Source organism: Thamnophis elegans, chromosome 12 (assembly GCF_009769535.1).
Source record: "Thamnophis elegans isolate rThaEle1 chromosome 12, rThaEle1.pri, whole genome shotgun sequence".
Classification (NCBI taxonomy): Eukaryota; Metazoa; Chordata; class Lepidosauria; order Squamata; family Colubridae; genus Thamnophis; species Thamnophis elegans.
In genome coordinates, this window is record NC_045552.1 from 21,608,072 (window position 1) to 21,635,816 (window position 27,745).

At 46.6% G+C, this 27,745-nt stretch overlaps 1 protein-coding gene across 4 annotated transcripts; it reads left to right on the top strand.

Moving 5' to 3' along the window:
• The first annotated feature begins 376 nt into the window (after positions 1–376).
• NCDN (neurochondrin) lies at positions 377–19,977 on the top strand. Of its 4 annotated transcripts, none has more exons than XM_032228095.1 (8): positions 377–493; positions 7,549–7,653; positions 8,061–8,204; positions 8,521–9,495; positions 10,657–10,901; positions 13,537–13,761; positions 15,453–15,595; positions 17,636–19,977. In XM_032228095.1, the coding sequence occupies exons 3-8, from the start codon at positions 8,079–8,081 to the stop codon at positions 18,070–18,072; spliced, it is 2,151 nt and encodes a 716-aa protein (XP_032083986.1). In that variant the 5' UTR covers positions 377–493; positions 7,549–7,653; positions 8,061–8,078; the 3' UTR covers positions 18,073–19,977. The 4 variants fall into 4 exon arrangements, with proteins under 4 accessions (XP_032083986.1, XP_032083985.1, XP_032083988.1 ...); XM_032228094.1 differs by having other exon boundaries at positions 8,065–8,204; XM_032228097.1 differs by having other exon boundaries at positions 7,554–7,653.
• The last annotated feature ends 7,768 nt before the right edge of the window (positions 19,978–27,745 follow it).

Genomic DNA, 27,745 nt, shown 5'->3' on the forward strand with positions numbered 1-27,745 from the left:
GAAACGCAAAAAAAAAAAAAAAAACCACGTACGACTTGGCCGGCCTCTCCACCAATCGGGACGAGAGGAGGCGGGGACAGAAGAAGAAAAAAAACACCCTCCTCTCGCCGTTGCTACGGTTGCCCGAGCGAGCGCCTTTCCCCCCGCCCTTCGTTTCCTCAAAAGGGAAAGCGGAAAGAGTTGAGGGGGGGGAGGAGGCAGAAGAGCGGGGACCCCCCCCTGTCGTTGCCCTTAGATGGCATGGCGGCAGCGGCTTCGCGAAGAGATCGCAGCAAGGCGAACGGGGATTGGGAGCCCGATTAGCAAGCCATCAAGGAATTGGCTAACGGGAGAAAGACAGGGGTGGGGGAAGTAGAGTTGCGGGGGGGGGGAGAGGGGAAAGCCGACAGGCGTTGCGTTGGAGAGAGCGGCAGACGGCCCTTCGGCGCGCGCGCTCGCTCCTGGCAGATGCCATCCGGGAGAGCCGGAGGAGAAGCACGCTGTCGGCTGGGAGGTAATGAAGGGGAGCGAGCGGCCATTCGGAAGGCAGAGCCAAGCAGGAGAGAAGCCCAGAGGCATCGAAGCGGGGGGGGGGGGGTGGAACAGGACGGGACCCCAGGCCACCCTCCCCCAAACTGGGCTAAGACGGGGGGGGGGGGCTGAGCCTCCCAAAGGGCGCCCTTTAGTCTCGCGCACGCGGTTGCCGCGGCGCGTTTCGGGGAGGAGGGGAGGGGGGGAAACGTGGCCTCTCTCCCACCTGATGTCGCAGTTGGGGAAGGCGTGCTGGGGCTGGGGAGGCCCCTTCGCAATCCCCCTCCATCCGTCCCCCCCACGATCGGCTCGGGCTGAGAGGCAGCGGCCGTCCCGTCCCGTAACCGGGGAGGGGCACAGCGAGTCCTGTGCGCGGACCTTCCCTCCCAACTATCTCGATGTCCCCTTTGGCAGCCTGGGGCGGCCGTGGGAAAAATTGAAAACCGCCCCCCACCCCCGCCTGGTGTATTGGATGGAAAGAGTTTTTGCGGTAGATTCGTGCTGTCCTTTCAAGCGCTGGATGATGTCTCAGAGGGGAGGGCGGGGGGGGGGTGGCAGCTGGGTGTCAGAGGTGCAGATCCCCCCCCAAAAAAAATTCTCCACTGCTTCTTGGGCAGAGTGTGCCCTGAGCGGCATCTCTCTGTTGGCATCAGTTTTGACAGTGGTTAATCATCCTTGCTGGACATCTGTGGGCTGGGGGTTGTGGGCTCTGCAGGTGGGCTACTGGGGATCCATTTGGGACTGGTTGCCAAGGGGAAGGAAGGCAGCTTGGAAGGGTGGGTGGCTAACCCTCGCAGCATGCCATGGGTCGGGTTCTTGGATGGCATGAGCCCGCTGCCTGCAACATCATTTAAGAATCTCCTTGCGCCACTGATACACATTCCCCCCCCCCCAACCTCAGATCATAACTGGGAGCGAAAAGGGGGCAACTAGGTTTTTTGTTTCTCCTGCAATTGCAATTAGCTGCATTCCTGCTGCGAAAAATTGGTGATTTTAATTAGGGTCACTGAGTGAAGGAAGGCACACCAGGCAAATCTGTTTTTAAGATCCCTGATTGCCTGCTGGGTGAACAATGGGAATGCAGTGGTTTTGCATAGAGATGCTGGAAGGAAAATGATGGTTTTCTTCCTCTCTTTGCGGGCTTGCCTGTAGTTAATCTACCCATCATTAACCTATTTGTAACTCGCCACTGAACTAAAAGCGGTGGCTATATGAGTAGGTTAAAACACAATTGCTAGTTTGTTGCTGGTAAGGATAATTACTGAGCCATCTTCCAAGCCATTTGGTACAAATTGCTGATTTCCCCCCCCCCCAGCCCTTACCAACAGTAAAGCAGCAACCCATTTTTTGACTGCTCTGCAGAGCAACTATTTAGAAAAGTGAGCAGAGGCTCTACACAAAGGAATTTTTTTTCCCGTCAAGTGCTGGATGTAAGCTATAAAATTATTCCTGTGTTGTTCTTACTTGAATTGTCCAGTCCCTAACATGGATCTCAGACCATCTTCCTCTTAGCCCACCAAAAATCTGATTAGAAACATCAGCACCATGGACAGCAACTCTTTGTGATGGTTTCACATTTGTGACATTCTGCTTGTCCTATTTTTACATGGGTATCTTAAATGCTTTTCCCAAAACACATAATTGTTCTTACTGTTGACCCTGTTGCTATATGTACGTGTGCATATGTATGTATGATTTTGCTTGTATTGAATAGTTTTTGTTTTTAAAACATTTGCCTTCTGAGGGCTTCCTTTAAAGAAGAGTAAAAATCCACTAAAAGCGAAGGGAGGCGAAGACATACTTATTAATTTATTACTGCAATTTATATGCTGATCAGTTCCAAGAAGGCTCTAAGTGACTTAGAAATTCTACAAAATTATATAGGGGAGAAAACACCAGGAAAAAAAACATTAACCCAATAACAATCAATCTTGCTTGCCATTAAGGCACCAAGTCAAACATTCATAGCCGTAATAATTGCATACTGCAAGGAAGACACACACCGTATCATAAATCTTCAAAGTATCTCTCCAGAATAGGTGATGATGACTTTCCTGAGCGGCAAATAGGGTTGGTGCTGACCTGACCCCCAGATAGAGCACTGTTCCAAGTCGGGGGACAGACGGACGGACACTTACATAAAAAGACTTCTGGTCCTTCAAAGATGGGGTCTCCCTACTAGATCTTGTTGGATGAGCAAACAGCTGGAAGAAAATGATTCTGTAAACATGCCAACCATGTACAGCTTTAACGGTGAAAACCAGCATCTTGAATTGCACCTAAAATCTAATTGATCACCAGCGCAGTTCTGACAGGTGTGCTGTGACTTGGGCACATCTGGAGATGCCCTTAATTACATGATACAAGAATGTTCCATTGGTTCCTGTTGGTAGAAGCAACCTAATTAGAAGAGGATGGTCCAAGGTTATATATCCTCAGCAATTCCGGTCTGAATCTGGGTTTGATTGTGGCCACGGATAGAAGACTTTCTGCCTTAATTACTCTCTCCATCCTTTTTAGAAGCCATCCTTCCCTCCAGAATCTGGATTCTAGTGTTAGAATAATAATAATGTTGGTGTTAATTTCTTCACATTTTGTCAGTCTTGGAGCTGCCAGGCAGCTTTTTAAAGATTCATATTTTTCCTGTCAGGAAGACCTGAATTGAAAACAGCCTACATTTCTGTCTTTTCTCATGGTAGAGAGCTGAGGCCAGAGCTACTATTTCTGCACAGATGAAGTCCTGGATATTTTTATCATCTCTTAAATGTGTCACATGATTATTTGTTCCGTTCTTTTCAATTAGAAACATCCAAGAATAAAGTGCGTGTGCTCTCACACCTGGATTGAGCAAATAACAACATTTCCATCTTCCAAGGGTGAACCCTATTTTTAAAATGGGCTGGAGTTTTACATTCCAAATTTGTCATTAAGCTAACAACAATTAAAAAAAGACCAAAAGATTTCCTTTCTTGTCTATTTAGGATTTTATGCTTTAATAATAATGTTGATTCATTATTGCTTAGACTTCCATTCAGTCTTTCCCTGAGATATCAAGGTAGCCTATCTAATACTCCCTCTCCAGTGTTTTAAAGTTATATTTCACAAATTTCATTCATAAAATTACAGGGTTGGAAGGGACCTTGGAGGTCTTCTAGTCCAGCTCTCCATCCAAGACAGGAGTCCTCATACTACTTGGAACAAATGATTGTCGATGTAAGGGTTCCAAATAGCATCCAAAATAAAATAATAATCCGAGGCAAGAGATTCCTCAAAGTTTATTATTAAGAGAGCCATGTTGGCTCATCTGGGAAAACCAGAATCTGAAAGCTTCCAGGTTTTCCCACCCAGTTGAAGCTCCTGCCCCAACACCCAAAATGGTCCAATCTTTCACTGTCATGAAGACAGATTCTTCCCATCTAGATCAGCCAGGTGCAGAGACAAAGTCGACCTTGACTTTCAGAGAAGAATGTTATGGCTACACATTACCCAACTCCACATAATCCCCCCTCCCAGTTTCCCATGATAGAAAGTGTGGCAGGCCTGAAGTCCAAAAAGAAAAGATGGCTTGCAGGCCTGACAGTCGAATCTTTTGAAAACTTCCAGTGATGAAGCAGTCACAACTGCAGGAGGCAAGCTGCTCTGTTGCTTAATAGTTCTCACCGTCATGAAATTCCTCCTTATATCTAGGCTGGCTCATGAGCTGCCACAGCTTCCCTTCCACGCTCCGTTCTTAAGGGAGCTATTTCTATTTTAGTTGGTCTGCTGTGAAATATGCTGCAGAACCATTATACATTGTAGAATATTTTATAGCGTGCATTACAGCAAGGTTGAGAGAAGCAAAAGAGGAAAGAAGGACTTAAATATTAGAAAAAGAACATTTTTTATGTTTCCGTCGACACTTTGCACAGCTTCATTCCTCATTTGAGCTATGTTGAAACATTTTGTCTTCGATTTGAGCTATGTTGAAACATTTTGTCTTCGATGTTGACTTAATTTCCCACCTGATTAGCCAACAGCCATCCCTCAAATGTCTGAAATAAAACAGTTGATTGCAATTGTATATTGCTGAATTTTGCAATTTTCCAAATGGTGTTTGAAGGTTTTCGAACAATATAAATCAACTTGTTCTGAAGACGTTATAGTGGTTAAGGCCCAATATACTGGCAACATTTTATATGTAAAGGGAAATGAAGTAAAATCTGAATTCTACGTAGCAATAATGACAATCCTTAAATCTTAGGCTAGTTTTATTACACTGTTCAATGGTTCGCGTAGAACATCATTTTCAACAATCTTTTGCAGAGATTTCTAGGTGAGGAATGGGCAGGAGATCAGAAGTGGCAGATCAGGGTGTCATGCAGCCAGTGCAAAAGTTTATGACTCATGGTTGTCTAACAATAGAACCAGTTGAAAAGCGCTCTCTCTCTCTCTCTTCCTCCCCACCCCCCAATTATTCTCCTTGGATTAGTTTGCCGGAAAATAACTATTTGGGGTTGGGAGAGGAAACAGGTTTTCTGAATATAGCCTCATTCTGCTTCTTTTGATGAATTCCTGGGTTTCTGCATATATAAATATTTATTTATATATAAATATTTAAAAGGCCACCCACTTCTGAGAAGCCAAGGCCCTTTACAGCCAAATGAAACAGTAATGGACACAAAGGTTATATGACTCTTATCTAACCAATAGAAGGCAACCAGTTTGCCTTCCGTGTCCAAGTGCCCTGTGGAATAGTAAGGTGGTTAGTGGCTTCTGAAAGACCAAGAGGCTGGGTCTCTTCTGTGTCTTGGCAGGCAAGAACTTTTAGAACAGTGATGGTGAACCTTTTAGACCCCAAGTGCCCAAACTGCACCTGCGTGCATGCCCAAACGTGTGTGCATGCAAATGCATGCATGTGCGGACATGCACATGTGTAGATGTGTGCATACATGGACATGCGTATGCATGGACATGCAGCAGAGACCCAAACGCCAGCTGTCCGGTGGGAGGCGGGGCATCCCAACACCGGCAGCGTGGCAAAACGTAAGATCTTTTTCTTTCATGAGCTTCTGTGTCGTCGTGTGCAGGGAAACAAGCTCACGAAAGAAACGGCACTGGGAGATCTGACCTGGGGCAACAGCATGCATGCCAGCAGAGCAGGCTCTCCATGCCACCTCTGGCACAAGTGCCATAGATTCACCATCACGGTTTTAAAAAATGAAGAAAGCCATGGAGAAAGTACCTTCCCACTTTCCACCACACGTTCATTTGGGTGGGAACCTTCCACTCGTGTGATGGGAGTGTGCGCTTACAACAGCATAGGGGAAGGATTTGACCAACTCGAGAGTTTTCCCAGGAAGAGACTCAGATGAAGACACTGGGCAGCCTGGAGTTGGATGGGAGAGGGGGGAAAGGCGTTCAGGTTAGCCACATCCTAGAATCTGTCAGGATATATTTAATAGCTTAGAAAGCGTATAGCTTTAGTTTGGCAAGATTCAGTCTACTAACTAAGTACATAAAAGATTGGACTCTACTGGATCTCTCTGTCTCTTCTCTGGGCTTGGACCTGACAACAGGCCTTGCTTTAAAGACAGTGTCAGAGAGACTAAATTAGCGCAAGAAACAGTCCTGCAAGTGTCAATGCATGAGGAGCTTTAAAGATGGTAACCAACAATTTGAAGAGAACCCAGAAGTAAACCAATAGCCAGTGCAGCACAATAAATGTACACTACCTCCAATTGATAGACCAAGCCACTAGTTGAAGCATCTGAGTTATCTTCGCAGGTGGTCCTACACTGAGCATCTATCTATAGACTATAGTCTACCTGCGTGGATGACCAGAGCTTTCTGGTTTAAAAAGGCCCACAAACCAAAGAAAGTCAATCTTAATAAATGAGGATGGGGATCTTTCTTCCGATTCATAGGTGGCCTTCCTGTCAGCCCTTTAAGGGAGACTAAACTAGGAAACCAATGCCATGTAGGTCAATGCTGCTTTTATTGGAAAGCTATAGTAATGGGACTGAACGCACCTCCCTCCCTTTTATCTTTCTCCGTGCCTTTCTTCATCTTCTAAAAGTTCCTGCCTGCACCCAATCTCTTGGTCTTTCTCCTTCTTCACATGTTTCCCTAATTTTCATGAAATCAACCCACATGCCCCGTCCGGCTGCATGAATAGTCCAGTTGAATCATGAGTCAAACTTGCAGGGGGCAAAGCTTCTATTGCCACAGCCCCACTCCACATCCTTGGTCTGCACAAGCTCCAAATAATCCCTTGCCAGAATCTTTTGCCAAGATTCTTTCCAAGAAGAAACCAGCTGAGGAGAATACAAGCAATTTTATCTGCCAAAATAATTTGTAAATATGTCACAGCAGCCTCCCAAATCAGAGGCTGAACAGAGTCACTGGATGCAACTCTGCAGACCCAGGAAGTTAAAACTTTCCCATTTTTATGGTGCATTCACAAATGTGTACCATGAGCCATCAGATTTAGTCTGGTTTTGCATCTCTTCCCCCCCCCCCACACACACACACTGCAATTCCTCAGTAAACCAAGGAATTTACAGGGATCTGCAAGGAGAGGCCACTTGGGGCCATCCTTATCTACTGCTCTTGCCAGCACCATATTCCAGAGCTTGGTGAGGGGCATAGAGCTGCCTGCAAGAGTGCTGGGAAACTCCAATGAGACCTCTGAAATCAGCCTGGGGGTGGGGGCAGGGAGTTGGCACTGGGACGGACAGTTTAACTGGGCCATCACATCTCCAAAGGTCTGGTGAGCTGGCAATGTGTAGGTGAAACAGAAAGTCACCTGGTATGATAAACGACTGGTGCTTCACCTTCAGTTCACATTGCAAACAAATAGTGTCATCGTGTTCCTTAATCCATAACATAAATCTGTCTGCATGATCTGCAGATCCCCAGATCTATTTGTAGACTCAACGCTGAAGGTTGGCTATCATAATCTACTCTGTCTAATTGGACAGCACTCAATTCTGATAACCCCAAAATTCTTGGTCATTGTTTTTTAAAAACAAAACAAAACACGGGGTCATTGTTTTCCAGAGCAGCTCACATCAAAGGAGAGAAAATCTCTACCATCAGGCCTGCAAGCAAAAATCTAAAAGGAAGAAGGAGGAAAAGAGCAAGTCTTCAAAGCCTGATATAGTGGTGAGCTATAGGTTGTTATTTCAGGCAATTTGGATTGGGGTGGGCTGCCCTGCTTTCGCTTGTGTTGTTCCTTAAATAACAATTGACAGTTCTCGTTCCTTTGGCAGATGGGTGAGAGACCAAAGTGCTCTTTACTTTGACAGTAGTAGGATGGTGGGGTGTTGGAGCTAAGTGTTCTTTCTGGCAGGATGGAAGAGGCAAGCTGCCTGCAGCTGCTCCTTCTCCTGATAATAGCTGGGCCAAACCTGATGTTGGTTTGATGGCCATCCCAGGAGATGAAAAGGGCCACTTTCAGTTGGCACCCAGTTCCTTCCTGACAATGAAAGCCAGATTCATGATTGATTTTTTTCAGTATTACTTTGGAGTGGAGCCTCCCTGTCTCAGTTATTCCTCTTTTTTTTTTTTGGACAGTCAACATTGGCACCATGGCCTCAAACTCGGGAATTGTTGTTGATGATGGTGAGAGCAGCAAGAATTGTACCCTGGAGAGATGCCTGAATGTATTTCGCGATGCAAGCAATGATAGCGAACAGTTTGCAGCTCTGCTTCTGGTAAGTCCCTGACCTGGTAGGCGAAGGAAGGAAGGAAATCAATCCTTGTTTGTTTTAGCTACTCATTAGTAGTTGGCTAACTACTCACCTGGGTCCCATCTGTAAAATGTGGTGGTAGTGGTGATAATGATGATGTCCAGGAGTTTTTGAATGTTATTTAGGTCATTTATTGAATTATAGAGTTTAATCTTCTCATATAAATCAAAGATGGACAGCATGAGGGGAGAGTGTTAATCTAATTCATTTCTTAGCCCTGGCAAAGACTGGAATCTCTCTCCGCCCCCTCCCTTTTGATACCTCCTGCTACTTTTTTCAGGTGACCAAAGCCATCAAAGCAGGAGAAATCAATTCCAAAGCCCGTCGAAGGATTTTCGATGCCGTCGGTTTCACATTCCCAAACCGGCTCCTGACTTCCAAGGATCCCCCTGAGGGCTGCCCCCAGCACACTTTCCAAGCCCTGGGCCTCACTCTGCTGGCCTGTTTCTGTACAGATCCAGATTTAGCCCGGCATCCGCAGATGCTGAACAAGATTCCCATCTTAAGCGACGTGGTTTCTGCCAAGACCAGAGATGCTTCTTACAGTGCCATGATTGATGACGCCTACCAATGCCTCCGAGCCATCTTGGCTACCCCCAAGGGTCCCAGAGAGTTGATCAACAGGGGGGGCCTCTCCGCCCTCTGCCAGGCCTACGTGAACCACAGTTATGGCTACGACCAGGCCCTTCAACTGCTGGTGGGGCTCCTGACGTCGGCGGAAACCAAGTGTTGGCAGAGAGCTACTACTGACCTCATGGGCGTGCTTAGTGTCCTCAGCGCGGAGTTCCAGAAGGCCGAAGACATGACCAAATTCCAGCTGTGCGAAGTGCTGGCCCGCTTTGTGCCTCCTCTTCTCCCCCCGGGCTCCGAATGTCTCTTGCCCCTCTACCGAGGCCTGTCGAGCATCTTAACAAGCAAGCTAAGCGCCTCCCAGCGAGACCCTGCCTTGAAGCTTTCGGCCTGCCTCTCCCAAGCCTGCAGCTCAGCCTGGATCCCAACCGGCAGTTCCGGCAGCAAATTTTTTGCTCTCTTGGTCAACTTAGCTTGCGTGGAGGTCCGCCTGACCTTGGAGGAGCTGGACCTGACGGAAGTGGATAAGAAGCGGGAACTGATGGCCGCCTGCTACATCCTGATGGAGCTGGCCATTGTGGAGTGTACCCGTGAGAAAGGCTCTCTCCTGCAAGAGACCCAGAAAGTGCAGCTGGTGGGGATCCTGGAGGAAGCTTTGGGGGCTGTCATACATTACCTGAGACAGGTAAACAAAGAGCCTATTGCATGGGGCTGATTCATATCCTTTGAAGGTGGGAGGTTGAGGCTGGGGAGTGGATCAGATTAGTAAAGTCCTGTTCTGACCCAGGCTTTCCCAGCAGCATGAAGCCCTCATCCTGACAAAAACCCCTTTTATTAATTGACTGTGAATTCTGCTCATTCACATCCAGCAAAGTCTTTTGAGGGAGGATTTACAGGCACAGACCTTATCTGGCTTGGAGAGCTGCCAGCCAATATCTGCAAAATTTGGCAAGGAGTTTCAGAGAATCACGAACCAATTAAGCGAACTAATAGTCTCCTGCAAACTCCACTCCCCTTTTGCTCCTCTTATTTCCTCTGGGATGGGCCATTCATCGTCCACCTGTGGCTTTACTCCCAAGTTGACCCCTGTTCTTTAGCTGTTCCCTTCCTCTGGCAACTCTGCTTATGCGCTCACTGGGAACAGGTTCCAGCTGTTCGTCTGCCTCACTGATGTCTGACTCTGAAGGCAGCTGATAACTGGCATACGGTCCTGGCCCCCTCTCTGCCTCCGACACAGAGCCCTCATCAGAGCCTTCCCCAGCCTCCAGGACTGGCCCATGTCCCTCTCCAACCTCCTCACTGTCTGAATCTGCTGCTAGTTCTACTAGCTGCTGGCGGGTCACAACAGCCCGATTTAGAAGAGGCCATTCTTTAGCATACAAGAGAAATAGAACATAGGACTGGTCGGGAAGGGGAATTTTAAGTGGCATTCCTTGGCAGTTTTTCCCAAGCATGTGCTGTTAGGACTTCGGTTTCAGTTGAGTTGTCAGTTGGGGAGCCATTTGGGTCCTGAAAAATCACTTCAGTAAAAGAAGAAGGGTGGGGAAGTTCAGAGGTTTTTCTCAGCTGATTGCCTGAGCTGTCCATTCAAAAAAACCTTCGCTGCAACTGCTTAATTTTAGTAAAAGAACCTATCCCTTCAACCAAATGGCGTCGAGGGTCTTTCTTTTCTAAAGATCTAAGCTGGGGCAGGTCTGGCATTTATTGTCCGATAGGTGCCAGCTCTTTCACCCTCCTTGAGGCGGCCTTTCTCGCAGTTCGGCTTCACAAGGCCTCTTGCCTCAGCCCTTTCCTGCCTTGTCAACGTGGGATTTGGAGGTGTCTTTTTTCTTCTTCTGTTACTCAGGTGGGGCAGAAGAAGCTGGAGGATCCTTTCATCTTTGCCTCTGTTCGAATCCTGGGTGCCTGGTTGGCCGAGGAGACCTCTTTTCTCAAGCAGGAGATCTGCGACCTCCTCCCGTTCCTCATTTATTACGCCAAGGTGCAGTTCGAAGAAGAGAGGAGAAGCCGGAGAAGTGCTTCACAGTCTGAAAAGGAGCAGGCTGGACAAGGCCCCATCCCAGAGCCTCTTTGGCGGGGAGACGCTCTGAGGTGAAAAATACTGAAATACAATAATTGATAGGATTTCTCTCCAACTGTACAGGGGTCTCCAACCTTGGCAGCTTTAAGACGTGTGGACTTCAACTCCCAGAGTTCCTTAGCCAGCTGGCTGAGGAACTCTGGGAGTTGAAGTCCACACGTCTTAAAGCTGCCAAGGTCGGAGACCCCTGCTCCAACAGATCAATACACCTCCTGTCCTTTTGGCTCACAAACCTCTTGTTCCCAGTGTTAGAACTGAAACACAGGTAGTCCTCAATTTACGCCCGCAGTTGAGCTAAGTGAGACACTTGTTCAGTGAATTTTGCCCCCATTTTATGAACTTTCTTGCTACAGTTCTTAAGTGAATCACTGCAGTTGTTCAGTTAGTAACATGGTTGTTAAGTGAATCTGGATTCCCCATTGATTTTGCTTGTCAGAAGTTCGCAAAAGGGGATCCCGTCACCCAGGGACAGTTGAGGGCTGCCTGCAGTTCTGTCTTGTTTGCATTTGAAGATCAAATGGAGCATCTGAAAGTGTTCTGACCTAGGCTTCCCCCAAAAGGCACGAAGCAGAGTCCTGGTCCCGACAAAACCCCTTTTATTAAACGAATGATAATTCCTCTCATTCCCATTCAGCAAAGGCCTGGCAAACAGTCTTTCAAAGGTGAATTTATCACCACAGACCTTATCTAGCTTGGAAAGCTGCCATGTAAATATTTTTCAAATGCAGTGCTGTGCAAGGAAAGAAATCTCTTGAGATTCACAGACAGATCTTCACACTCCTGGAACGAATGAACGAACGAATTGTTTCCTGCAAAAACCCACTCCCCTTTCTCTCCTCTTTTATTTCCTATGGGAAGGGCCATTCACCATCCATCTGTGGCTTTACTCCCAAGTCGACCCTGATTTCTCAGCTGTTCTTCTGGCAGCTCTGTGCATGCGCACACTGGGAACAGGCTCCAGCTGTTCCTCTGCCTCACTGCTGTCTAGCTCCAAAGGCAGCTGAAAACTGCCAGACGGCCCTGGCCCCCTCTCTGCCTCTGACACAGAGCCCTCATCCGAGTCTTCCCGAGACTCCAGGACTGGCCCATGTTCCTCCCCAACCTCCTCACTGTCTGACTCTGCTGCCAGCTCTGCTGGTGGGCCACAACAGAAAGGTAGAAAAGACTCTGGTTCAAATTTGCAGCCTAAACTTACAGCTTCCCAGCCTCGGATGCACCCTTTGTAGCACAATAAAGCTACTCGCTACTCTGTTTTTGAAAACTTTCCCAAATGTTTTGACCAAGCTTTGCTTCTTGAGGGCAGTAAAGTAAAGTTTCTTTTTAGAATTTTAATTATGGATGATTTGCCTCGCCTTGGCCTGGTTCCATCCTGTGCTTTTCAGGATGCCCAGAGTGGTGATCTGAGAGATTTGGCTGCCCTCCATGGAAGAGACAGGGCTGTCTTTTACATTTACGAGTTGTTTGCTTGAATCTCATGGGAGAGATGCTCTGGCATTTGGACACCATGGATATTGTGTTGGATGTCTGGTACTCAGATTTCTCATCCAATCCCAGGACAGATTGTCTTCCCGATGTTGACTTTTATGGAGAGTCTTCCTTCTATTCATGTCGCAACTAGCGTCTGTGTGCCTGGTTCCTCTTCTGAATATAGGATGAGGATTGCGTGTCCTTCCACCTCATGCCGACCTACAGCTCCCAATACTCCTTGTCATTGGCCTAATTTTGTTTTGCAAAACATTCAGAGTATTGCTTAATGATTTCTTCATACTTAAGCTATTGGGCTCCTTGTGTGAAGGCAGCAAGACTGGCTAGGGAATTCTGGGAGCTGCCAAGATTGAGAAACGGTGTGTTTTAAGATATCTAATAGCCTTGCTTCTGTTAACTACCCTGTTTCTCTGAAAATAAGACCTCTCTAGAGAATAAGCCCAATTGGGCTTTTGAGTGCATGCGCTAAAATAAGCCCTTTCCAAAAAATAAGCCCTCCCTCAAAATATTGCAACACAGCAGCAGCCATGAGGTGACCACACTCGCTGCCTCCTGCACCTCAAAAATAATAAGACCTCCCCAAAAATAAGCCCAAGCGCTTATTTTGGGGGTCAAAAGAAAATAAGACCCTGTTTTATTTTCAGGGAAACACGGTATAACAGCTTGTAATCACTAGCAGTGGTTGTATGATAAAGGCAGGAAACCTCCAGAGGATTGTGCAGAGCAATTTGTAATGATGATGCGAGACCCACAAATAAAGAAAAGGTCAAGGCATTTATTTCTGTACCCTCCATATAATTTCTTGCTGTCTCCCCGGCACTCTGCTAAGTGCTGGATTGGAGAAACCATGTCTGTAACGACTCCTCTAACTTTGGATGTGTTGAATTTCAACTCCTCCTAGTTTTCTGTTCTATTGCAGCTTGAGAAGTTCTCCAGTGCTGTATTATCCTCAAACCCCTGAGATGTAGGTAACCATAATTTGACTGAGCAGCTTACCAACACACCTTGCTTTGAAACACCCACAGGTCTTTTAGTTCTGCCTTTAAATCCGGAATGAAAGTCCATTGGGGAGGCCGTTTGCAGGCTTTCGGATCGAACCATTAATTCCAAAGTCTCTGGCTTTAAAATTCACTCCCAGGGCCTTGTGTTTCCCCCTTCTAGATTCCTGTTACCTGGTCTGAGCCACCTGACTGCCGAAGATCGCCCCCGTGAGATCCTAATTTCGGAGGGGGCACCTGTTCTCTTGTGCCAATATTTCCTGCACCGTTGGGAGATCTTTGTTTCGAACACCGAATCCCAGTCTGCTTCCAAAGTTATTGAAGCCAGCCTTCAAACCTCCTGCGAGATTTTCCTGAATTTCGTTGTCACCGCTCCCGATCTAATCAGGTAATGGACGTAGGTGGAGGTGTAAGCAACTGCTTTCCTTGTTAGAAAGGTCCGCTTCGGTTTGTTGCTTAAGCGAAGCACCCTGCAGGGAGTTGATGCTAATTGCTCCTGCGTAGGCGTTTGCCAGCAATCCGTGTGAGAGGGAGAGAGAGAGAGAGCTAGTGGGCACACGACTCCCCATGTGCCTGGGCTGCTCTTAGCGATCTTTGCACATTGAACACCGAGATCTAAAAAGCATTTGTAGCACATTCGGCTGCTGCGATTATGAAACTCTGTGTTTGGGGTCTGATGTTTTGCAGGCTTTCTGACAGCAGGCAGTTTTGCAAGCCCCATTGACTCCCTTTGCGCTGAAAGCATCTGGACGTGTTGCTGTGAACACCTCCATCCCCAGGCTAGGAAAGAACATTGAGATCGACCTATCCAACTCCTTGCCTAGAAAAAGATCTGGACTACAGAATTAGTTAGTCCTGACAGAGCTGCTTTGAATATTTCCAGTGAAAGAGGAAACATCCCGATGGGTAATTTGTTGTGGGGCCAAACGGCTCTTAACAATGGGAAGAAATTAGAAAGAGTGCCAAGAAGAGCAACAGAGGTTATTGGGGGTTTGGAGACAAAAACTATGATGAACAGTTCCAGGAAGTGGGTATTTCTAGATTAAAAAAGAGAAGGATTAGAGGTGGCATGATAGCAGGACTTGGGGGGCGGGGTTGTCAACCTATTCTCCAAAGTACCTGAAAGAAGGACAAGAAGCAATGGGTGGAAACTAATCAAGGAGAGAAGCAACTTATCCATATATAGAACGGTTGCTGGAACTGGGTATGGCTAGTCTGATGAAAAGAAGGACTAGGGGTGACATGATAGCAGTCTTCCAATATATTCGGGGCTGCCACAAAGAAAAGGCAGCCAAGCTATTCTCCAAGGCACCTGAGGGCAGGACTAGAATCAATGAATGGAAACTAAATAAGGAGAGAAGCAACCTAGAACTAAGGAGAAATTTCCTGACAGTGAGAACAATTAATCAGTGGAACAACTTGCCTCTAGAAGTTGTGAATGCTCCAACACTGGAAGTTTTTTAGAAGGTGTTGGATAGCCATTTGTCTAGAATGGTACAGGGTCTCCTGCTCTGGCAGGGGGGTTGGACTAGAAGACCTCCAAGGTCTCTTCCAATTCTATTACTCTGTATTCTGCATGATGGCTTTTAAAATATTTTAAACATTTGAAGGCTCCTCATGCCTGCCCCGTCTGTTATAGACCTTGGTTTCCACCCCAAATGTATATCCTGATAGTTTTTCCCTGGAAGTGTTTGACTTTGTGAGATTCTGTTGAAATGTGGTCTATTAGGGGAAATGCCAATGTATGTGGTTGCTTCTAAAAACCCATCTTCCCAATGTTTTTTCCTTGTCACTCTTGGCATGAATTGATCTATGTGCGGTTCAGAATTGGACAGGATTTCAATGTAAAGATAAAATACAAAGCATGAAAAACCAACTTACCACTTTGGCTTTCAACTGATGAAATTCCAGGAAGAGCTGGCTTTGGGCCCGTCTTTCTTTTATTTTAACCTCTTCACCAAATCCTTCCAAGTGCTGCTAAATCAGAGAGCAAAATTTAGAAGTCCTAAGAATATTGCGTAAGGAGGAATTGCAAATAACTCAGGAAAACATCACCTCTTCTGCTCTCCCCTTCCACAGCCGAGAAGATTGTTTCTCAGCCTTGATGGATACGGTGCTGAAATCTCTTTCGTCTCTGCTGCCACAGAGGGAACATCTCATTTTGAGTGCCAACCTGGCCACGCTGGGGCTAATGATGGCCCGGAAACTGTTTGCTTATGCAGGCAAGTGTTGCTACTTCCGGTTCTATTGATTGAGCTAAATCATTTGAAGCAAAGGGGGGACCAGGGCAGTGGTGGTTTTAATCTTGTTTCAGTGCTTAGCTGGTTGGGCTCCCATTAATGTGGGTGGGTACTTGCATAACCAATACACATTCCTTGTATTTAAAACAGTGTGTAGATCACTAAAGCAGTGCCAAGTACAGTGCTGCCCTAGACTTCCTATTAGCTAGTTGCATTTTTTCCCATGCCATCTGAAGCCTCCTGGGACCAAAAACGGGCCACGGGGGGCACCCCTTCACGTTCCCCCCGCAAGTGCGCTGTGACACCCTCACCCCTCACATGCATGCATGTTTCCCGCATGCGCGGCAGACCCCAAAATCAGCTGGCCGGCAGGAGGTGCATGCGCAGTGGAGCTGAGCTGGTTGACGGCTCGTGTGCCCACAGAGTGCCATAGGTTCTCCATCACGGGAACAGGGTTTCCTGCTTGAGCAGAGGGTTGGACTAGAAGACCTCCAAGGTCCCTTCCAACTCTTATTCAGTGCTGTGGAAAGGAAGCCAACCATGATCTGGGAAGTATTTTCCTGAAGCAGGAATAGAAAACTATTTCTTCTCTGCCTTGGATAGCAAAGGATCCAAAGTCTTCCCAGCCATCCAGATTTTAATTGGGGGACGTTCTTATTTCAAATCCTTTTCTTTTCTCCATCCTCACCTTTCCTCCTCAGTGCTCTGGAGAGCAGAAGGAAGGCTAAAAATGAGCGAAACGGATTGTGCTGGGAACAGTGTCGTTTCCCATATTCTCTCCCCCCCCCTCCCCCTGACAGGCCAGAATCACCTGAGCATTTCAAAAGGTGATTTCCTCTGATGGAAGTGGATGGTCTGGAGCGAAAAAAATCATTAACGATGTTCCAGAATTAGGTGTGCCAGTTATTTCCAGAAGGTTCAGACAGGCCAATTCAGGAGGGAGGTTCTGGGAGTTAGAAGTCCACACATCTGAAAGCTGCCAACATTGAGATTCAAATGAATGTTGGAAATGTAAAAAGTAAAGAAGGGACCTTTTACCACTTATGGTGGATCTGTGACAAAGCAAAGAAAAATTGGTGTAGGATTCCCATCCTAATACAGAAGATGCTCAAAGTGAATATAAAGATAAAATCAGAAACTTTTCTTTGGGGGAAAAAGAAATTTGGAACTTTGATAGTATATATATTGACAGCAGCAAGATTATTTTATGCACAAAAATGAAAAGATACTTTGATTCCCACAATGGATGAACGAATGGCTGCAAAAGTTGGTGGAGTTAGCAGAGATGCTGAAACTGACTGCTTTGATTAAGGGAAAAAACACGATTATTTTTTTTCATACTTGGAAACCACTTCTGGACTTTCTGCTTGAAGTGGGGGGGAAAAGAAACGTTGATTTTGGATTTTACTGATTAGATAAGCTTTTTGTTATAGAAGTGGCTAATTTGTAGTATTAAGTAAAAGTAAAGGTTCCCCTCGCATATATGTGCTAATTGTTTCCAACTCTAGGGGGCAGTGCTCATCTCTGTTTCTAAGCCAAAGAGCCAGCGCTGTCCAAAGACGTCTCCGTGGTTATGTGGCCAGCATGACTAAATGCCGAAGGCCCATGGAACACTGTTACCTTCCCACCAAAGGCGGTCCCTATTTTTCTACTTGCATTTTTTATGTTCTTTTCAACTGCTAGGTTGGCAGAAGCAAATAACGGGAGCTCACTCCATTACGTGGCGTTAGGGATTCGAACTGCTGAACAAGCTCATCGTCTTAGCCACTGAGCCACTGCATCTCCTGTTTATAGTGTTATGTAAAAGTAAAAAATTGAGATTTGATGTTATTATCATCCTACTGCACCAAAGGAAGTCAAAAGTCAATGCTTTTTCTTTCTTTTTCCCCTTTCTCCTGCACTTTTCCCTTCCCTAACCTCCCTACTATTTTATTTTGTACTTTTATATATTTCTATTTTAAAGAGAGAAACACTGCCCTGGATCCATCTCATGTGCCTGCCTCTTGCATTTTCCCTCTCCAGGTCTACAGGGGACTCCTGAAGCAGATAGTTTCTTCGGCGCTGCCATCCGTTTCCTCGGTGATGCTTACGTGGCCCAAGCCAGCACTGAAGGGGGGATCGTGACCCTTGGCGTTTCGCCCACCTACAAGGCCGCCTGGCCGGCCATCCGCGAGTTGTGGTTTTTGGGGATGCAGGCTTTTGCTAGCTGCGTGCCTCTCTTCCTGTGGCTGCCCCAGGACGTCCTGCGTTCTGGCTGGCTGCAGGACCTCCTGGCTTTGCTGGGCCGCGTTATCCCATCCTCCGTGGATATGGAGGTGGCGAGGGCTTACCAGGGGGTCTTGGTGGAGCTGGCCAGAGCCAGCCAGCCATGCTTGGAGAGAATCCAGCAGCACCGAGGTTTGGAGCTGGCCAGTCTGTACGGCATGGCCGCCTTAGAACAGTGTCTCTCCGAGCAGTGAGCGTGCTCGGGAATAGGTGGTGGGAGAAAAGTACGTTCTCCCGGAAGTCGCAGCTTCCTTCTGTGTCCTGCAGGGGGCAGCTTTGTGGTAGGGGGAGATAGTGTATGTCCGGCCTCTCTTCTTCCCTAAGTAGCTTGCACAAAGTTATACCGTGTAATAGGGGCTGGTTTATTTCTTTGCCATTCTTTGTATTTTATTTATTTATTTATTGGGGGGAGGGAGTTTGTCATTCTGCCTTCTTTCCAGGTGGCAGAAGACTCCCAAGGCAGCTCAGATCTAACACACACACACACACACACAAACAAGAGGCAAGCTTTTGCAAAGTTTAGAGATGATCACAAAGCAACTCAAAATCCATCAAAGGGCTGATGATGATGATCATGCAACGATTAAACTATCCAGACCCCCACCAACATAGTGTTCATTAAAAGATTGGGGGGGGGAGATATGTGTGTGTGTGTTGGCAGGGTGGGTTGGGGGTAGGGGAGTCTCTAAAGCCCCCTTTTTTAAAGAAAAAAAGAATAAATAAATAGCTGAAGAGGTGCCAAATATTTGTCGCTCGGAGTTCCATGAAGACGGGACCACCACTTTAAAAAAAAAAGAGGGGGGGAAAGGGCAAACGAGGTGTCTCCGTGCATGTTTTGTAGCTCTCTGTGATCTCGTAGAGTAATATGAAGCAAAAGTCTTAACTTGCTGGCAGTAAAAAAAAAAAAAAAAGCATCAAGCATAATGTATTGCAATGCACATTAGTGCTGCTCCGTTGACTCTTTTAACGCACTGTGAAATGAGATAGATGCTTCTCTGGAGAGAGATTCAACAGATGCTAAAGGAAGTCTGGATTATTATTTTTTTTTCTTTTCCTAGCGTGAAGATGTAAAGATGACCTCGGCATAATGTTTGAACCCCAAGTGTCCTTTGCTAACCTCCGTCCTATTTGGATAGGCTCCAAGAATTTCCTTAAGTGTGGGACGTCCTCAAAAAGAAACCAATTCTTCTCTCAGGTCTCTGTCATGGTTGAAGCTTTCCTCTCAAAGGAAGAGGGGAAACGTGGCACACCTTTATTTGAATGTAATTACGTCTGTCCCACTTCGAATAGTACAAATCTTTCCAAAATAATCTGCAGGGGGGAAAAAAATCAAATGACCAAGAATGATACTTTTCTCAAAAGGCAGCTAGTGCCAAATTATATTTTCTTTGGGTTGTGGCAGGGGAGGGGGTAGGTGGGTGGGTGGGGAGTGATTTCTCGGATGTTTATAATAATAACTTGCACACAACAGCGTACACAAATTTAAACTTTGTGTGATTTTCAAACTTGAAGGTTGGGTGGACTTCAACTCCCAGAATCCCTCAGCCTATGCTGGCTAGGGAATTCTGGGAGTCGAAATCCGCTCGCCTTAAAAGTTGCCAGGTTTTGAAAAGCACCGATTTGAACCTAGAACAATCATGAAAATCTACGGAAAGCAATCCTGATTGGGACTGGTTTTATCAATGAAAAGCAGGATAAGAATTTTTTTTCGTTTTATTTCTTTTTTTAAGGAAATCATCCTACAAAGAAACGGTGAGCAGTCCGGGGGAAGGTGGGTGAAATACCTGTTTCCCCTCCCTCTCCTGCCCCACCCGTAAGGGGGCCGGGTGGAGGAGGGAGGTTGGCCACTAAAGCAGCCTTCCTGTGAAAAGAACACGATGGGTTCCCTAGGGCCAATATATCAAAGTGGGATGTAGACTCTCTGGATTGTGGTTGTTTGCTTCTTCGTGTTCTTCAGCATGTGAGCTCTTGCATGCAGCTGGTAACTATTGCAGTACCGTGTTCTTGAATTGGAGGATGGTTCAGCCTGTGAAGCTGTGGCCTTGAGTTGTTCTCCTGGTGTTTTCCGGTTCCGTAAATAAAAGTGGTTTGTCTTGTTATGAGCGCCTGGCTGTCCCTTCTCTTCTTCATCGGGGAGATGTCTCTGTGGAGCCAACACTCCAAACTTTTGAAAGTTTCAAGGGGTTTGTTAGATTTTTATCCCATTTGCAACTCAAGGGGTGGGGGAGGTGTGAACCAGTGGTGGGATTCAAATAATTTAACAGCTGGTTCTCCACCCTAATGATTTCTTCCAACAACCAGTTCACCAAACTGCTCAGAAAGTTAACAGTCAGTTCTCCCGAAGTGGTGCGAACTGGCTGAATCCCACCACTGGGGTGAATAGACGTAACGCAGATAGTCCTTGACTTACAACAGTTCACTTAGTCTGTTCTGACCTAGGCTTCCCCAGCAGCACAAAGCCGAGTCATTGTCCCAATAAACCCCTTTTATTTAATTTACAGTGAATTCCTCTAGCAAAGTCTTTCCTCTCCCACAGTCTTTCAAGATAGTTCATAATTACTGACCTTTATCAGGCTTGGAGAGTGGCCAGGCCGATATCTTTTAAACGTCGCAATACTTGGCAAGAATGCAGGAATGAACTAATTGTCTCCTGCAAACTCCACTCCCCTTTTGCTCCTCTTTTATTTCCTCTGGAAGGGGCCATTCATCGTCCACCTGTGGCTTTAATCCCAAGTCGACTCCTGTTCTTTAGCTGTTCCCTGGCAACTCTGAGCATGTGCACACTGGGAACAGGCTTCAGCTGTTCGTCTGCCTCACTGATGTCCGACTCTGAAGGCAGCTGATAACTGTCAGATGGCTCTGGCCCCCTCTCTGCCTCCGACGTACAGCCCTCGTCTGAGACTTCCCCAGACTCCAGGACTGGCCCATGTTCCTCACCAACCACCTCACTGTCCGAATCTGCTGCCAGCTCTCCTGGCCACTGGTGGGCCACAACATAGTGGCCGAAGTTACAATGGCACTGAAAAAAGTTACTTAATGGCCATTTTTCAGATGACCCTTGCAGCCTCCCTGTGGTCACGTAATTTACATTTGGATGTTGGACAACTGATTCACATTTATGACAATTGCCATGTCCTGGAGTCACGTGTGATCCTCTTTTGCAACTTTCTGACAAGCAAAAGTCAATGCAAGAAACCAGATTCACTTAACAAATGTGGTAGGAAAAGTAAAATGGGGCAAGATTCACTCAACAAATTCCTCACATAACATAAATGTTGGGCTCAATTGTGGTTGTACATTGACTTCTTTTTCCCCATAATAACAACCCTGTGAGACAGGTTGGGCTGAGAGAAGGACTGGCCCAATGCCACTCAGCCAGGATTCACACCAAAGGTGGGACTAGAACTCACAATCTGGTTTCTAGGCCTAAATCCCTACACTAAACTGGCTGTCTCTTAAAAAGAAGCAACTAAGGGGCCCTGCCAACACAAGTGCGTATAGTCAAGGCTCTGGTTTTCCCAATTGCAATGGATGGCTGGGCTGTGAAGGTTGGCTCATAAGGAAGGTTGAGGCCTTTGAACTCTGGTGCTGGAGAAGACTCCTGCGAGTCCCTTGGACTGCAAGGCAATCAAATTGGTCAGTCCTAGAGGTCATCAATCCTGACTGCTCTTTAGAAGGCCAGAGCCTGAAGATGAAACTCAAATACTTTGGCCACCTAATGAGAAGGGTTAGGGTTGTACCCACGGCAGTACTAGAACTCCCAGTCTCCCTGTTCTACCTTGATGCCTTCACCGTTAGTTAAACCTCTTCTCAGTTAGGACAGGAATTCAAGTACAGAGATAAAGTATGACCCCTGCCCCATGCATTGCTTTTCCTTTCTCTCTTTATATTTTATATCCTGGACATGCCGCTTTATGGGTGCATTCTAGCATTGTCTTCTATTTACTTGCTTTTGGCCTTGTGCCGAGTTCTCTACCTTCCCTATAAAATAAATAAATCCATGCCCTTTGCAGAAACCCAGCTTCTCCCCATGGCTGGGCACTTCGCCCTGCCACACTCCAGACTGCAGCAAGGACCCAAGACAAAAGGCTGTTTGACAGCATGTATGGACTCATGGTAGAGGTAAATGCTCTGCCCTTAAACTGACAAACATGGGAACACTTTTTTAATCAGTTGGCATTCCTTGAATTGGGATGCCATAGATGCTTTTGCTAGACTAGAGGTGTCAAACTTGATTTCATTGACGGACACATCAGAGTTGTGTTTGACCTCGGCAGGCTGGGGTGGGTGAGGCCAGCTCAACGTCACTGGTGTCAGGGGCATCTGTGGTGGGCCGAGCGCTTTGCCAGCAAAAACGAGCTCCTGAGCTACTCACAGTAGAATTCCCTAGGCCACCAGGCTCAAAATTTTGAACTTGGGCAATCTGGAGCTGCGCCACCTGAGGTATGATCTAAGCACAGTATGCAAAATTGTCTGCTACAACGTCCTACCTGTCAACAACCTCTTCAGCTTCAATCACAACAACACACGAGCACGCAATAGATACAAACTCAAGGTAAACCGCTCCAAACTCAATTGCAGAAAATGTGACTTCAGCAACAGAGTGGTCAATGCCTGGAATGTTCTACCTGACTCCATTGTTACATCTTCAAACCCTCACAGCTTCAACCTTAAACTATCTAGTGTGGACCTCACCCCATTCCTAAGAGGTCCATAAAGGGGGTGCGCATAAGCGCACTAGCGTGCCTTCTGTCCCTGTCTTACTGTCGCCATTTACTTGCATTTATTTCTTTTGTTCATGTCCATGTTTATATTTAATCCTGCTATCTTGCACATGTTTGACAAACTAATAAATACAAAATAAATACAAATACAAAAATGGAGCTCGGGAGCCCTATTTCGCTAGCCGAGGCACCATGGGCCGGTCCTTCGCTGTTTCCAGGGCAGCCCCATGGGCCAGTTCCTCCCCTCCCCCCAGGCCTCGAGTTTAACACCCTGTGCTAGACCTGATTTATTTTTTAAAGAAATCACTGAGCTTATCTCGGCTGCTCTCAAAAGCTAGCAGGGGTAGCTCTGGTTAATTCGGATGGGCATGTATGTTGCAATTCCAGACTAGTCATCTAGAAGTCGTCTTAAAAGTCCTGAAAGAAATCCATCCTAGACCAATCAGAGAAACTAAGCAGCATCTGCCTGGATGTGATGAAGAGTAAAAGGGGGAAATGCTGAAAAAAGATGGGAGGACTGTAGAAAAAGGATCAAGATGGATTTAAAGGCCACCCGAAAAAAAAGCTCAGTTGGTACCCAACTGTTTGAACTTGGCAACAGGAGCTAAGCAACTTCCAGCCCAGAGTGGGAGAAAGGAAAATGCTTTTGGCTGTTCATGTGAGGATGGAGGTAAAAATAGGTTGCAAGTTGTCTTGGTTGCTGTATCCGTGAGATGGGCAGGAATTTGATTTTAAAAACAACAGATTATACCAAGAGACATGATGGCTTGGTGGCTAAGAAGCTGAGCTTGTCAATCAGAAAGGTCGGCAGTTCAATGGTTTGAATCCCTAGCGCCACGTAACGGAGTGAGCTCCTGTTACTTGTTCCAGCTTCTGCCTACCTAGCAGTTCAAAAGCATGTAAAAATGCAAGTAGAAAAATAGGAACCACCTTTGGTGGGAAGCTAACAGCATCCCGTGCGCCTTCGGCATTTAGTCATGCTGGCCACATGACCACAGAGACGTCTTCGGACAGCGCTGGCTCTTCAGCTTTGAAACAGAGATGAGCACCACCCCCTAGAGTTGGGAACGATTAGCACATATGTGTGAGGGGAAACTTTACCTTTACCTTTTAAGATTATACCACAAAAGAGACCACAGATTTGGAAGCCTGTTCTCAGTGGCTAATCAAAGTCTCCAAGCTACAACTGCAGGAACCCACCTACCTGGCTAGAAATGAGAAGAGAAGCAATGATTCTGCAAACAACTTTATTTTATCTTTGACCAACTTGATAAAAGTGTAGGCTGGCTCCCCAAGTAGCAGCAGATTAACCAACCACGCGGGCTGTTCTTGGCCTCTAGTCTAAGCTATGTAGGCAGTAAGTACAACATTGCACAACAGTGGCATAGAACATAAAAACCATGGTTACTGTGGAGCACAAAACAACAACAGTTTATTAGGTGCCAATTATAGAAAATGAAAACTACTGTAAACCAACACTTAGTCTAAAACAATAATGAAAACAACGAATAACAGGAATATCTCAAAGCTAAAAACAGTCGGATATACCATTAAGAACTATGACACTAATAAAGGACAGTATCAGATGACAGATATGGGATATATCAACTCTGATTAATACTTTCTATCATCCGTTCCTGTTGGATTTTGCCTGAACCTATCCAGAAGTTAGCAACCTGGTGAAGACATTGTTCTGAAAAAGTAAATAATGTAGAATTTGTCTTCGTGGCCTGAAAAATAATAGGAAAATAAGAAAGCTATGAAGGATAGATCCATAGTTTTAACTGGTCCAATCTTGTAAGGGCACAGGACTATAGTCTCCCTCTTACCTTTATTTTATTTATATATTTATTAGCAGGGGTGGGATTCAGCCGGGTCAGACAAATCAGTAGCTCCGATGATCAGCTGAGAGCGAACCAGTTCACTCCGACCATCAGGTTGGCCCACCCATTGGCCCTTGTGCTTTACTTATCTATATCCTGTCAGCTGATTAGCACACAGAGTGGATTGCCACGTACCAGCTGTGTTACTCCCCAAGAAGTAACATGGAAGGTTTGGTAAAACTCTGCACGTGATCACCTGCAGGATCCCATCACTGTTTATTAAGATTTTTATCCCACCTTTATTGCTTTCTAAGTAACCTAAAGGAGGCAAACGTACATAATACACCTTCCTCCTCTATTTTTCCCACAACAACAACCAACCCCCTGTGAGGTAGGCTGGTCTGAGAAAGATTGGCTCAAAGTCATTCAGCTGGCTTTCATGCCTAAGGCAGGACTAGAACTCACATTCTCCTGGTTACTAGGTCACCGCTAACCACTATACTACACTGCAGTGAGCCAGTAAAGACCTTTCTGGGATGAGATGCTTCTAGTCACACCAGGAATGCCACAGGTACCATGTTTTCCCCAAAATAAGACTAGGTCTTATATTAATTTTTGCTCCAGAAAATTCATTGGAGTTTATTTTCTGGTTAGGTCTTGTTTTCTGGGAAATACGGTACTAAATGCATATGTCTGGTTGACAATTTTTAACTGGGTCTTATTTTGGGGGTAGGGCTTATATACCGAGCATCCTGAAAAAATCATGCTAGGGCTTATTTTCCAGTTGGGTCTTATTTTGGGAGAAACAGGGTATTATTAATCTACACCTTTGTCTTGCATTAATGGAAAGGATAAGAGTTCTGCCAAGTTTTGCTGGAGTAACTGAATTCAGAACCAGTGAATGCTCTCTGGTTACCAAATCCGCTGTGGTTGGCCTTTGAAGCATCAGAATAGGAAAAATATTGACATTGTTGGATGTTCATATTGGAGAAGATTCCTGGGAACACCATGGATAGCCAAGAAAACATACAAGTGGTTCCCCAAACAAATCATCTAGATCAGGGGTCTCCAATCTTGGCAACTTTAAGCTTGGTGGGCTTCAATTCCCAGAATTCCCCAGCCAGCTACCTGGGAAATTCTGGGAGTTGAAGTCCACCAGGCTTAAAGTTGCCAAGATTGGAGACCCCTGATCTAGAGTTTTCATTGGAGGCACAAATGACCAGGCACAATGTACTTCCTTGGGACACAAGACCCAGCTCTTTTAGGGAAGGCTCCAATGCAGGGATAGGCTACCATGGTGCCTTTATGACCTGTGAACATCAACTCCCAGAATTCCTAAGCCAGCCAGGAGTCGAAGTCCAGGTCATAAAAGGGCCATAGCTACTCACCCCTGCTTTCAATGCTAGGAAAGGTAGAAGGAAAGAGAAGACGCTGATCAGCAGCGAGAAGGAGGGACTTTGTTACAGCAGGAATGGGAGCATTATTGGAAGACTTGTTAGGGACATTGATGGAGAAAATCTGCCAATTGCTAGAACAATCAGCCAGTGGAATGGTTTCCCCCCAGAAGATACGGGTTGCTCCAACGCTGGAGGTTTTAAAGAAGATATTTGTCTCAGACAGTATAGGGCCATGATGGTGAACCTGTGGCATGCGTGCCAGAGGTGGCATGTAGAGCCCTCTCTGCTGGCACACATGCCTTCACCCCAGCTCAGCTCTCTGTGGCATTTCTTTCGTGAGCTTCTGTTTCTCTGCAAATGACGAAACAGAAGATCTTACCTCTTGCCATGCTGCTGGTGTTGGGATGCCTCACCTCCCACCGACCAGCTGATCTTCGGGTCTCTGCTGCGCATGCACACATGTCTGCACATGGGTGTGCGCATGTTCTCTCATGCATGCACATCTTTCCATTTGGGCATGCACAGTTTGGCTACTCAGTGTCTAAAAGGTTCACCATCAGTGGTATAGGGCCTCCTGATTGAGTAGCGGGTTGGACTAAAAGACCTCCAAGGTCCCTTCCAGCTCAGTTATTCTGTTACCTATGTGGAATCAGCACTGACTTGGCAATCACCAAGTCCAGGGCTAAGCTGGCAAAACAGTAGCTCAAAATAGCAGCCAAGCAAAATGTCAAACTCAGTACTGTCGGAATCTACAAAAAGTAGCATTGCCTCAGGGAAGGACAGAGGTGGCTTTGCAAAGTGCAAGAAGCCACATTTTATTTTCTCATGGTTTGCTAAAGCAAGATCAATGGATGAGTTTGCGTAATACCTGAACCAGTGGTGGGTTTCAAATTTTTTAGAACCTCTTCTGTAGGTGTGGCCTGCTTTGTGGGAGTGCTTGCTGGCCATGTGACTGGGTGGGAGTGGCCTGCCAGCCAGGTGACTGGGCGGGAGGGGCCAACTTGTAAAATGTGGTGAAACTTGTATTTGTATTTTGTATTTATTGCACATTTATAGGCCGCCCTTTTCTCTGAGGGGACTCAGGGCGGCTTACAATAAAAGGGGAAAGGGAGTGTAGGACAAATACAAAAAGAAATGTGAACAAGAGTAAATTAAACAGTAAAACACAACATTCACTCGACATTCGGGAGGGGCGAAAGTAAACTTATCCCCAGGCCTGACGGGCTAGCCAGATCTTGAGGGCTGTGCGGAAGGCCTGGACGGTGGTGAGGGTACGGATCTCCACGGGGAGATTATTCCATAGCGTCGGAGCCGCAACAGAGAAGGCTCTCCTCCGAGTAGTCGCCAGTCGGCACTGACTGGCGGATGGAATACGGAGGAGGCCAACTCTATGCGATCTGATGGGACGCAGGGAGGTAATTGGCAGAAGGCGGTCTCTCAGATAGCCAGATCCACTACCATGGAGCGCTTTATAGGTGGTGAGTAGGACCTTGAAGTGCACCCGGAGATCGACAGGTAGCCAGTGCATCTCACGGAGGATCGGTGTTATGTGGGCGAACCGTGGTGCGCCTGTGGGCGAACCGTGGTGCGCCCACGATCACTCGCGCGGCCGCATTCTGGACTAGCTGAAGTCTCCGGGTGCTCTTCAAGGGCAGCCCCATGTAGAGCACGTTGCAGTATTCCAGCCTGGAGATCACAAGGGCTCGAGTGACTGTTGTGAGGGCCTCCCGATTCAGGTAGGGCCGCAACTGGCGCACCAGGCGAACCTGGGCAAATGCCCCCCTGGTCACAGCTGAAAGATGGTGGTCAAAAGTCAGCTGTGGGTCCAGGAGGACTCCCAAGTTGCGGGCCCTTTCTGAGGGGTGTAAATTTTGTCCCCCCAGCCTGAGTGATGGTACGTTGGTCAAGTTTTTGGGAGGAAAA

Bases quoted from the DNA above. Each gene is read 5' to 3' on its own strand.
- NCDN (XM_032228095.1), top strand. From the start codon at position 8,079: ATGGCCTCAAACTCGGGAATTGTTGTTGATGATGGTGAGAGCAGCAAG. The intron at 8,205-8,520 runs GTAAGTCCCTGA...TACTTTTTTCAG, and splicing joins AGTTTGCAGCTCTGCTTCTG to GTGACCAAAGCCATCAAAGC. The intron at 13,762-15,452 runs GTAATGGACGTA...CCCCTTCCACAG, and splicing joins ACCGCTCCCGATCTAATCAG to CCGAGAAGATTGTTTCTCAG.